Here is a 12,747-nt window from a genome sequence, read left to right as displayed (position 1 = left end):
TTTGTGAGTTTTGTGACAGCCAAAAGTTCATAATACAACCTTATTCCAATGTAACAAAGACGTGTTGCAAACTTATGGCTACTTTGTTGGGTATCACGAACTATTTGACGCTGACTGTACATTTAGTAATATTTTTTTTAGTAACATGGCATAGCATTGCATGTTACAACTGCTTAGGTTCATTGTCTGTCTTAATGTGCCGTTAGTATTACAGTGAAAACAATCATAAGATAGATTCATAATCGAATTCCTCATGAGTGCAGATCGTTTCGCGTTCCTTCGGCCGTTTGTGGACTTTGTGAAACGGCATTTTTAAGGTCCTCAGTAGATGATCCGTCCACCGTATCAATCTACGAAGTCACAGTCTTTTTCACTGGATTAAGAATAGCATCTTTATAATCAGACGATAGGCATAATATTCTTTTATCAAAAGTATTATTACTTCGCACAACTTGCGCACTTGGCGGGACGTAGATTTTATATTTACTCAAATTCTCTGCTGTTCCAATAAAATCGTATGTTTTAAGGAACTACTCTCCCTTCATAAATATTATTGTATATTTTTGACACAGTAAACATTTATATCAAACGTAATATTAAGGCATTTAATAAATTTGGTTCTGAATGTGACTACATCGAGGATTATGTTTTAATCTTTTTAAGTTAATATCTGTTCCAATAGACCAATTGACTTAGTTTCGTAATATGTATAATTATACATAGGTATTATTTTGTTTAATTATTTTTAATTTTGTTGATTTCGTTCGTAGAAATGCATTTTTGTTACCGTTTTTATGATGTGGAATTTCAGTACACACACATTAGTTTATTTATCCAAAGGTGACAAGACACTCTTAGCACCTAAAGATATAAATGAATTAGCTATCTTGAATTCTTAGTTAATACTTCGTATAGATTATAATTTTAGTTTATATTTTGTTTCTATGTAAGTGAAATTTATTTAAAAGTAGGTAAAGGATCTAAATAAAATTTATTTCTCCATGTGTAAATAGTATTTTATTTTCCTAATAAATTATAGTTTCTCACCTCCTGACACTTTTCTTGAAGGAGATCAATATCCTTTTGATTGCCAAGATCAGATGGATAATTTGTTATTGGCGAGGAGTATTCAACTACCGCTAGCCAGAAAGTTACAGGAGATAATAACTGTAAAACTCTCCAAACAAATGTCCCGCTTTTGGGTGTGCGGATTGAGTGCTTCTTTTTAAATTAACTGTGTGTGCTAAAGGATTATCATTGATGGCTTTAATTATAATCGATTAACAAAAGCGCAATTGAACTTTTACAATTTACCGGTTCGAGTTGCGAATTCGCATCACTAGCCTTGTGCATGTGTGTTGCGTTAGCTGTCATTTTTTCGCAAACAAATGTGTGTGAGTGTGTGTGAAAAAAACGAAAATGGACGGCTGATAGTTTCCCGTTTTGCACGTGAACAGATATTTTTTTATTATTTTACTGCATTGAACAAACCACCGTCAAACTGGGTGCCAAAACGGTTGAGAGATTTCTTAGCTTAGCGGACGATAATTTTGTGGACGATGTTAACGATGACTTAAAATGTTTTTTGTCCGAAGCAAAAGTTGACAGGTATGTAAACAATTTAATTTATATTTATTTGCATGCTTTACTTGTACTTGGGGATGTTAATTATGTGGTTAATTACATTAGTGGTTCAGGTTTGTGGTGTGGTGTAGTTTGGTGTATTTCTTGGTTAGTATTTTCAAGGTTACTGTGAGTCAACAAGCAGACCGCGTAGGTTGAATCAAATAGAGCGAATCGGGATGACACTGAACGCTAATAAATATTTATGAAGGTGTTAAAAAGTTACATGAGGTGCTGGTGCCCGGCGTTTCCGTAAGCCTGGGCTTAATGTCGGCTGTGCACGAAATAATACCTTTATAATAGACCACAACTACACTAAAATAGCTATCGATTAAAAACCGCTCATGCATGAACATTCTTTTTAACAATAAATTGGCTGGTTCCAATTATAATGGCAAGGATTTACTTGACTTACTTCCTGCTTGTAATTTAAATCTTTTTTGCTACTACTGAAGCTCTATAAAAATCCCTACTGTATTTAATAAAACAAAAATTACCAAGTCTTCAAGGCATGTATTTAGTACTGTACATACTAATTATATTTCTGTGCAAAGCAATTTCTTCATAATACATAAAAAAAAATTCTTTCACAAAACTTACAAGCCTATTATTTATTTGCTGTTGTTCGCTGTAAATTCTTTTGCATTTAATTTCATTGCTATTTTGTTTAAAAAAATTAACCATCATCTGTGTATGAAGTATTTTAGACTAAATACTTGTTGAAAGAGCGTCTTATAAAAAGCTACATATCACCACATAGTATAAAACAAAGTTGCTGTCCGCTAACATTTTGTCCCTATGTATGCTTAGATCTTTAAAACTATGCAATGAATTTTGATGCAAATATTTTAAACTAGCTTTCCGCCCGCGGCTTCGCCCGCGTGGAATTTTGTCTGTCACAGAAAAACAATATCGCGCGAGTATTTGCTCACCGTTTAGACCTACCCTGGACTACGACAAACATTTTAAAACCAAAACCAGCTCAATCGGCCCAGCCGTTCTCGAGTTTTAATCAGACTAACGAACATCAATTTATTTTTATTTATATAGATAAATAGAACGACTCACAAGAAAGGTTTATAGGTATAAAAAATGCATTATAGAAGAGAAAAGCCGGGAAATTCCATTGCAACTGTGCAAAGTCGGGGCAGGTCGCTTGTAGAAATAAATAACTTATTATTTATTATAGTGTGCTGGTGTTTCCACCGGTGAGCAACTACCGGCGCTTCCTCATCCACCGGTGCGTGGAGCAGCTGGGCCGCCCGGAACTGGCCACCTTCTCCATCGGGCTCAGCGACGAGCGGAGGACTGTGGTGTGCTACCGAGATAATCTTCTAAGGTAAACTTTGTTTATTTTGACATTTCCTTCTATTTCCACTGCATGGGTTTTATTAATCGTATGGGCTTCATAATTATAGCAATGAAATTCAGTCTAAAAATATTACTAATTCTGAAATTTTATTGTTAATTTTATAATTTTTATAATTTTTTTGCTATTAACTAAGTTATTAAGTCTAATTATTGCACTAAAATTCCAACAGTTAATAGTTTGAAATCAACACAAATTATTATTTTGTTGTTAAAAATATTTCAATAATTAATTTTTAAAAATATTTCAATAATTATTTTTTAAGACTAGGTTGTATGGTTGTGCATAAGTAGTTTCTTCTGCGCGAATTTATAAATAAATGTATTAAATTAAATTTTTAGCCATGTTTTATGTTCATACCACTCAGGAGGGCAAAACTAGAGATACAATTCTACCTCACTAATACTAAACTACTCTATCTGTAATACTAACTTTCATACAAAGAGGAGGCTAAAATTGCCACAGGAAAAAGCTAGTAAAATTTCTAAAGCTAGGAAATAAAATCAATAGTAGAAGAATCCAATAGATATTGTATTTGCAGTGATGAAGCTTGCGCTCGACCGACAATGGGCCTGAGTCAAACCGAACGGGAAGATGCGACCATATCACACTCAGGTAAGGTTCAATTTGGAACAGACGACAGCATATCAAGCTATAGTGTGGTATTTTACGCCTTGATCGGGTATAGACAATCCCGCGGTTTCTTGGCAGTTCTCATTGGCGCAGTGGCGGCGTAGCATGGGTCGGCACCCGGGGCGATCACCCCCCCGTCACAAGTCCTATGACACCCCCTGGTACCCCCCGTATCATGACATAGACCGCAGATTTGCCATGCAGATGTGCCAGTGAGTACTAATCTGCGCGACTTGTGTCACCCCCTGATGCTTGGCACCCGGGGCGCAATGGCAATTTAAATGAGAACCGAGTCGCGTATGTGGGATACACGACGGCCATTATCGCTTGCGATTTTGCAAACAAAAAAAAAATGTTAGCGTGATATTATGTTGTCAACTGTCCTAACTTGTTTTTAATATCGTATCGTTTCGTCACTTTACGCATTAGGTACAATAATTTGGCACTTGTAAGAAAATGACACTTGCGGATGATACGCATGCGGGACAATCCCGCGTCAGTAGAGATTATCAGTACGATATTAGAAACACCCTCATGTACTTATGAGTAACACAGAACACTACTGTTTGTGTTATCCTATTTTAGATTTTTCCAATTAACCTTCTTAGACCAGCACCGTTGGTTTCTGGGCCAACGCACCTTTGCACAATGTTACAAAAGTTTACCTGTACTGTGATTGCGGCGTTTAATCTCGTTATTAGCTAATCTTGTAACTGAAATGAGTTTAAATGGTATTTAATTTAAATAAGCCCACATTGTTTTACATATTCGTAATTAATACGTAACTCTTTACCTCAGAATACAGAACAAACCAGAAGGAGTGTTCGATAACATTTCTACGCGGCAACTTGTGTCCAAAATACTTCCCCTCCCGCGCCCCTCTACCCCCTTTAGTGTTACTAGCGCCGTGTGACACCCCCATTTTTGGGGTAAAATTATGTAATTTTTTAAAGAGATGTTAAACAAGTAAAAAATAAGTAAGTGAAATAAGTACACACGGCCAGTGTTAACTATCCATTTCCGTTTTTGCTCTCGCTCTTATCAAATGGTGATTCTTTGCGATAGAACGAGACGACATGACTGGCCATAGGCATAGATAGTACCTACCTACCTATGAATTTAATTTTTACTCCGAAGTAACTAAGTGTAAGATGATTATTTATTTCTATTAAATAGTGTAATATATGTACTATATTTTATGTAGGTATAATATGTTATTTAAAAGTCAATTACAAAAGTCGAATATAAATTTTAGAATGCCAAGTAAAACAAAAAAGAAACTTAAGGTTCTTTATTATGTAAACATATCGACAACAAAACATTTGTTTACGGCGCAGTAGTGCTTTTAGTTTAACTTTTCTTGGAGTGAAAAACAGAATCCAAATCAAAAACATCACCAATACTTAAATTTGATTGCGAGGCAACTCTGGCTGTGTATCCTGAAAAAAAATCAGAGTAAGTATGTAAGCAATAATTAATTACTTAAAATTATTATTAAATATACAAATATTGCTGCTGCTGATCTGTTGATACCAATGCCTTACTTTTGAATAAATGGGAAAGTATGAAATTCACGATAGTAATTTATTATCTCCTCATTATTAGGGAGTAATATTATAAATTAATTCAATATATTGAAATCAAATCAAAATCAAAAATATTTATTCAGTTTAGACCACAAGTGGCACTTATAATTTAATTAATCAGGTTGTCATGTCATGGATGAAATAACACTAAAAACTAATTAAAACAAAAAGGATGGGGAAAATATTCCATTATTCTGTGGTAACGCTAACAAAATTAACGCGTGAATTTTTTATAAGTAGACAAATGTAATTCAATATAAAAAAGTAGGGTAAAATATTCCGTTGACCTGTGGCAACACTTACAAAATACAACCGTGATTTTTTTTGAAAATTATTATTTAATTAAAATGAATTGGAAATGTGCTACTTACGGATAAAACATGATCCCATGCACTTTCTTCGTAATTCCAGTAGCATTCTTACATGTTGGAACGGCACAAGACGGCATAATTTAATTATAAAGTGTCAATCTGACGGATATGTAAACAATGCGCGCGCCGGCCATTGACTGATTGCTTTAAAGTCAAAGTAGTGCGATTTGGAGTACTTTATATGAATACACATTTACGCCCGTTGACGGTTTCTGGTTTGTTCCGTATTCTGAGCTCTTTACATACAATTTTAACACTGTTTATTTATTTGGGGATAATTTAAACATTATATTTTACATAGTGCATTATAATTTACATTCGAAACTCGCAAATTGCAGTTTCGTTTCTAGTGAGTTTTGAGTTAGTGAAGAGATAATAAAATATCTCACTCTCATGCCAGGTTGCAATCTTGCCAAAATTTATCGTTATCGGTTCCACCATAGCTTAGCCGAAATGAGGAATCAAATAAATGTAGGTAGTTGGATTTTAAAATCTAGGTCATAATCTTATGACTTATTTGAAACCCGCCACGAATTGCTAATACTATTGAATAAAATATTTTGCTATAACTTATTCCGCTAACGGCGCGTCGCGTGACGCCACTACACTGTAGATGCTTTTTTTTTCTAATTGTATCTTAAATCTGCCAGTGATATTATTAGTTAGATCTTTATCATCACGTCTTTACAATCTAATTAATGTAATTTGTACCTCCCCGATCCGTCTGGCCATCGTGGGGAGTGTAGGAAAAATCCTCCATTCCTCTAGATAGCAGTTGCCTTTGACGAAATTCAGTACTGATCGATTTTTGGTCAGATAGTACACAAAAGAAAAATAAAAATTGGGGTAAAACTTCATGTGTGTCAGTTAGGAAAGTTTTCAGTCTATGCTCAGTTTCTGTCTATCTTTATGTTCTATTGTACATTACCTACAGTAGAGCATAATTGTTTGCCATTTGTACTGTTTGGCTTTCTCAACACTTGCATAGAGACATGTCACCAATATTCTTAATAGACAAAAAGCGACCCAAATGATGTGCAATTTGTCTGTCTGATGTCCCATTTTTATTGTATTGGCAATGGCAATAAGTTTTGTCATTCGTAATGAGGGTATTTAGTAAGATAATAATGTGCTATAGTTTACTATGTGAGAAAACTTTAATTTCTCATGGGCTCTATTAATATAATTACCGCTGGGGCACACTAACTGGCTTAATAAGCAAGGCAATATCCTAATTAAATAAATATCCTAACTAAATGTAAAACAACGATCTGAGGCAGATACATTCTGTCTTTTCTTAGTTTGTATTTTGAACGTACATTCTGTGACCAAAACAATTGCAGATATTTTTAATTTGTTGTAAATTGATGCGCTGGCGAATGTAACACTTTTCAATTTGGTGCTTGTACTCTGTTGTTGTATTTATTTGTAATGCTTTAAAAGAGCATCAAATAAATACTTTTCTTCCTTTCAATATGATTTATGGCAAAAAGTATCGAATGATGCAACAAATATCTTTGCTGTGTAGGTACTTTCGTATGAAATCGTAGCGATTAGATCATCTCCATTATGTCTTAATCGCTTCAACTACGATCTATAACAAACTCGTATTACTAGTTAGCTTTTGCTTCCTTAGAATCATAATCTCCTTCTATCACGTAATTTTAACAACAGGACATACTTTGGCGAAGCGCCATATTTATTTTTCAGACAATTAAACTCAGAGTCAACCCAGCCAGAACCTCCAACTTGAGAGAGTAGGTAATTATGGTAGTTTTCACCATCAATCCCTAATTTTTAAGTGACCCCTATGGAAACAAAATTCCTGTTATGTTACCATAGGAGTCACTTAAAAATTAGGAATTGATAGTGAAAACGGGCATACTCTCTCAAAAAGCCTTAGCCTAGGCGCAGACCATTAACTTTTTGTCGGCCGATAATTGGGCCCGATTCTAATTTGTATGAAATCGAAATAGGTGTAATGTGCGCACTCCCATACATATGCCCATACTGATTAACTGTCCAACTAAAAGTCGGTGGTCCGCGCCTAGGCTTAGCATACTGGCAAATCGTTTATACAGTCATCGGCGGCACAACAGCCTCTACATTTCTTATAATCGCTCTTATTACAACTACAATAAATGCCACAATGTGTAAGTTTGATGTGCATATACACGAAGACGGTGATTGTGATGAGCGTGTCTGAATTTAATCTCATAACAATGCCCGTTGTTAACGTATTATGCAATTTACGATTGAGAAATTATAAACTATTTGATTAGACGAAGATGATTACAAGAAGATTAATGATGTACGTCTAGTTGCAATGCTATGACCATTAGATTTATGTTGGTTGAATGCTATGACGGATTTAATAATGAGATTCAGTTTTATTTAACTAAGCATGACAAGATGATATGCCAGTTAAACTGTGATCTAATACGATATTATTGTTTTTTGTAAAGGATAGTGCCAGGGTCTGGACCAAGTGCTGCCCATAATCAACCCATATAGTGCGTTTTGTTCCTCGGGCCCAATACTAATGTAAACCGAAGCGCACTAAAATCTATCCCTGGAGTTAAGACAAAAAAAAAGAGTTTTGTTTTGAGTTATTTACTTACGTTTGGTCCATTTGCCCCTAGTACTTGTAAATTAGAGAGAGCCATGTTCTTACAGTGTAGTGGACACTAAATCATCTGTTGTCATGATGATAATGTAAATCACATTCCCAAGAGACTAGACATTGAATTGAATTTGGTTCACATTTGACTGTTTCATGAGCAATAACGTCTAAAATTAAATTATACCCACTCATCGCATCGGCGCGCGCGCCGGTTTCGTTGCTACTCAAGACGTTAAATATGGATATAAATTATATTAATTGAGTAATAACTGGCAGTTAAAAGGTACTGTCGAGTTATTTTCAGGTCAGTTGTCAGGTTAACTGGTTAGCCTCAAATATCAATTGTTTACATAATCATAATCATTTATTTGCAATTAAACATGGTATAGTATAAAGATGTTAGGTACATAATTTAAAGGTAATTTAATAACTCTACATTGGTTCGTTGTGGTTCGTGATACAATTATCACGAACCACAACGAACCAATGTATAATGTGTAATAAATCGGCATGCATAGACAATTTAAAATACCAGATACAATTATCTGGTATTTTAAATTGTCTATGCATGCCGATTTATTGCCGTTATATTTATGATTATTTATAATGATTAAGAATAAGAATAACAATACTTATTAAGTATTGTCTTGGAAATTAATACCAAGAGAAATCGAAAATTTAATTTAAGCACTTTCATTTCACTTTATGTTATACAAATGTTCATTACTGTTCGAGTTTAAAACGATTCTCATGTTAGAATTAAAAAGCTGTTTGTAAAAGTTTTAACCATTTTATGCTTGAAAAAATCAAGCGAAATTATAAAACAAATAATTTTACCAAACATTTTAAGTTCATATTTTTGCGCAAATTGGCAGTCATCATACGGTGCGCTCGTATTAATTATCCTGATTCAAAAATAAATATCAGTTTATGATTGGATCAAATATTGACGTAACTTGTTCTAAATAAAAACAACATTGTAGGTATTCGGATATAAAGACAATAATATCGTATGTAAAAATATTCGTTAAAATACTTGAGGTCTATTCAATTTTTGACCACCTCAATCCAGTTCTGTACAGTCATCGTCAAATGTTCGTGACACCTAAAGTAGACAAAAAGTTCGCGACACGTCTTTGTCACAATGAGGGTTTTCGCGTATAAAAGATCCGCTAGATGGCGGGACGTGGATGTGGGGTCTGACTGCTGCGTGATTGGTGGATTTTGACATATCTGTCAATGTCATGTCAAAAATAACCAATCATGCAGTATTTGGACCTCGCGTCTACGTATTGCCATCTGGCGGATTTTTCATACGCGAAAACCCTCATTGGAATAAGATCGCGTTGTCAACTCTTTGACCACTTTGGATGTCACGAACTGTTTGACGCTGACTGTACCTAATAAAGCCGATAAAGTTTTGCCGGCAATTGAAACATCGTAAAAATTCGGGGTCCACTTGCTCCACGGTTCGTCCTTCACAACATTATCAAATGACCGGGCCAAGTGACATAACAGTGATGCAAGCGCAGCGGGTCGGCCCGCGAATGTGGCACGCGGAGTGAAAGTGGCACGACTACGGCTTCTGGACCCCGGGCCGGCCCTTTGTCTTCCTGGTTTAGATACGGGCTTGTTTGGGAACAGGAGTTAATAGGACTAGATCGTTTCATCCACGAAGACGCGCTCCATCAATTTTTGGTCGAGGGAAGCGCGGGGTGTGGAGAGTTTGATCCGAACGTCATTATTGTAGTGTGCGTGTGCACTCATGGATAATTTAGCGTGTACCGATAACACTCAAACATTAGCGGAAGAATGGTGGGGCGCGTCTTCGTGGATGAAACTATACATAGGGTTGCATGGTCGTAAAAGACAATGCCGGAAATTGGCGTCTTTTTTTTTTCGCGCGGCCATCGACCAAATCATGTTTTTTAGACACAAAATAGTGTAATAAACCAAACTTACTATGACATGTATACCTCTAAACTCAGTCTGAACTGAGTTACGAGCATTAGAAGTTTTATGATTTACATACTAGATTTGCTTTTTGCGCGCAAGTTTTGTAAGAAATTGCAACAAAATAGTGACATTGTATGTGTAAACAAGCAATTCCATCCATTAAAGGCTCCAGACATCAGTGTGGAGCAGAATCAGCGCAATAAAAAAATAGCGCAATATTTTGTTGCAATTTCTTACAAAACTTGCGCGCATAATAGTCTAGTAGAATTAGCTTTTAAATCGGAAATAATTCCTACAAAAGATTTTATTGTTTTAATGGCTTCATTGGTTGCCCATTAAGACTCTCCTAAGTTTTCGACTTCGACGGAGTTGTGCTTAAGTGGTGGGGGCCCCCGAAAGAGGCATTTTTTCGGTTTTCCGGTTATACCGCGTAAAGGACTTACCCTATCAAAAAGTGGTCTTCATGACGGTTGAAGGGCACTTAATCCTGCATTGAATAAGACCAAATTCATATGTTTTGGACAAACCGTTCTCGCGCTAAAGTTCGGCAAAGTAGAAAATATACGTATAATTAATGACCCTCTCCACGTCCAATGGTTTGTTACCCACAGGCTTCCAAGTCTTGAAAAGAGCCACCTCAACCAGTGTAACCCTATCAAGGCTTACGAGCTTGATGCGCCTATCCTTGTTCGTCCCAGCCGTTCCTTAACTGCGGTTGCTGCACCTCTTCCTGGCACTCACCTGAACGACTCTGTGTTACCTACTGTGGCTGCCCGTCTTCCTTGTATCCTCCTGCATGACTACGTTGCCTAGCCGTATGCCTGGTCTAAGGTTCGACGCCAAAAATCAACAACAACAAGTTCATATTAAAACGCTGAAGAGTTTTTTGTTTGTTTGTTTGAACGCGCTAATCTTAAGAATTACTAGTTTGATTGAAATCATTATTTTTGTGTTGAATAGCTCATACATTGAGGAAGGCTATAGGATATATACAATCACTCTACGACTAATAGAGGCGAAGCAGTAAAGAAAAATGTTGCAAGCACGGGAAATAGTATTTAAACTATTTTCACTCGTACGAAGTTGATTTTGTGGCGTCGAACCTTGGACCAGGCATGAACTTAATCTCGGTAAATATCACATATCAATAACCTATAAGTATTAATTATCATTACATAGTAGCCCTGTATAACTTAAATAGTTCAATTCTTCTATGTCACGGAAACCGCGCGAGCAGAAAGTCCTATCGAGCCAGGTTAGTGGGAACAGTGAGGGCAGCTATTCGCTAGGGACTCTTGCGTAATTAGCCGTAGACGCGCGCGCGATCGTCTGGCTGTTACGATGGCTCCCGAGCGAATGCTAGGCGCCCGCGGTCGCCGCCGTCTCTTATATTAGCTCGGTCCGTGCGGCGTGCGGCCGCGCAGCCGTAGGGTTGTCAAAATCTCCGCGCTCGGTGCTAGGGCTGTCGATGCGTCGCAGGGCGCGTCACCTTTCAGGAATCTGGGGAGCACTTTGAGCACTTTATCTGGCTTGACCTCGCCCGACGATATTAGTTCGTCCAGTTGCTCTAAAAACTCCACTGGGTCGTTGCATGTGTCAAAACTTATGTTCCATCTTGCCGTTATGCTTTCAGTCTGATCTATGGTGTATGGCATGTTTGGTTTGTCGTTGTCTTGTTCTTGGTGCATCTCTGTGTCTTCGAAATCGGTTTCTGACTCACTGTCTTCGGCGGACTTACTGGCGGACTGGACTGGTTGATGGGACTGCTTGGTTCTGAGTACTTCTGTGAGGTTCTGTCTCAGTTCTTGTACGGTTCTGTTCTCCGTTTTTATGTTTCTTCTTTTGCACTCGTTCTCAAGTTCTGTCTTCTTCAGTTTGTATATCCAAGATGTCGGTTCTGACATGTGTGATTATCAATTTGGTCGGGTGCGAAGTTTTGCGTTTATTTTGGTCTTTCGCTTGTGTCTAGCGATCTGGTGGTCCCTGTAGGTTCCGTGGGTTATTTAGTTGGGCGCCATTGCAACGGGGCGTCTTAGCTAGCTCAGTCTGACACCCCGCTGATTAGTACTAAGTCCCAGTTCGCCTTCTGCGATGAGGGATGTGTACCTATCCAGGATGCCTACAGGGATATTTGACCAAGGAAACGCACAATCAATAACACAATGGCACTTATAATTCAGGTTCCACAATAGTTTACTTATTCTAGTTTCACTGACCCTAAATTACTATTATTTAAATAATGAACAAGTTATTCTACAATTGCAAATCTACTATGACGAGAGGGATAGCGACGCGCCCGGTTCGCGTCCCGAGACTAGTTTACGTAATCCGCGAGAGGGGCGGCGCCCTGTGCGAGGTTTAGCAAGTGTTAGTTTGGATACTTATAAACTAGGGGGGTAGGACGGTCCGCTCACCAAATCGGTAACCGAGGTCAACGAAGTGGGGGTTCGAGTACCAAAGGTAAAAAGGCTTAGGACCTACGTGGCGAGTGGGGAGGAATCCAGGAAGGGTGGCAGCGGGATTGCTACCGCAGGTCGGGATTGAGTAAAGCATGCACTCGGTAAGGATTGGAATGTGTATACAGGC

General features: G+C 37.3%; 1 protein-coding gene and 1 long non-coding RNA gene across 2 annotated transcripts in view; one reads left to right on the top strand and one right to left on the bottom strand.

Annotated features, from left to right (window-relative positions):
• The first annotated feature begins 1,391 nt into the window (after positions 1 to 1,391).
• LOC135081640 (coiled-coil domain-containing protein R3HCC1L) overlaps positions 1,392 to 12,747 on the top strand; it is a 51,569-nt gene continuing 40,213 nt past the window's right edge. The window contains exons 1-3 of the mRNA XM_063976393.1: positions 1,392 to 1,608; positions 2,813 to 2,962; positions 3,534 to 3,607. Of these exons, the coding sequence (XP_063832463.1) occupies positions 3,559 to 3,607 (49 nt within the window). The 5' untranslated portion in view covers positions 1,392 to 1,608; positions 2,813 to 2,962; positions 3,534 to 3,558. The remainder of the gene's footprint in view (positions 1,609 to 2,812; positions 2,963 to 3,533; positions 3,608 to 12,747) is intronic.
• LOC135081649 (uncharacterized) lies at positions 4,902 to 5,823 on the bottom strand. Its single transcript, XR_010259231.1, has 2 exons — positions 5,583 to 5,823; positions 4,902 to 5,064 (listed from the first exon to the last, which is right to left on the bottom strand). It is a non-coding gene; the product is annotated as an uncharacterized LOC135081649 (long non-coding RNA).

Source organism: Ostrinia nubilalis, chromosome 20 (assembly GCF_963855985.1).
Source record: "Ostrinia nubilalis chromosome 20, ilOstNubi1.1, whole genome shotgun sequence".
Lineage (NCBI taxonomy): Eukaryota > Metazoa > Arthropoda > Insecta > Lepidoptera > Crambidae > Ostrinia > Ostrinia nubilalis.
This window is presented reverse-complemented; position numbering and strand designations above follow the sequence as displayed.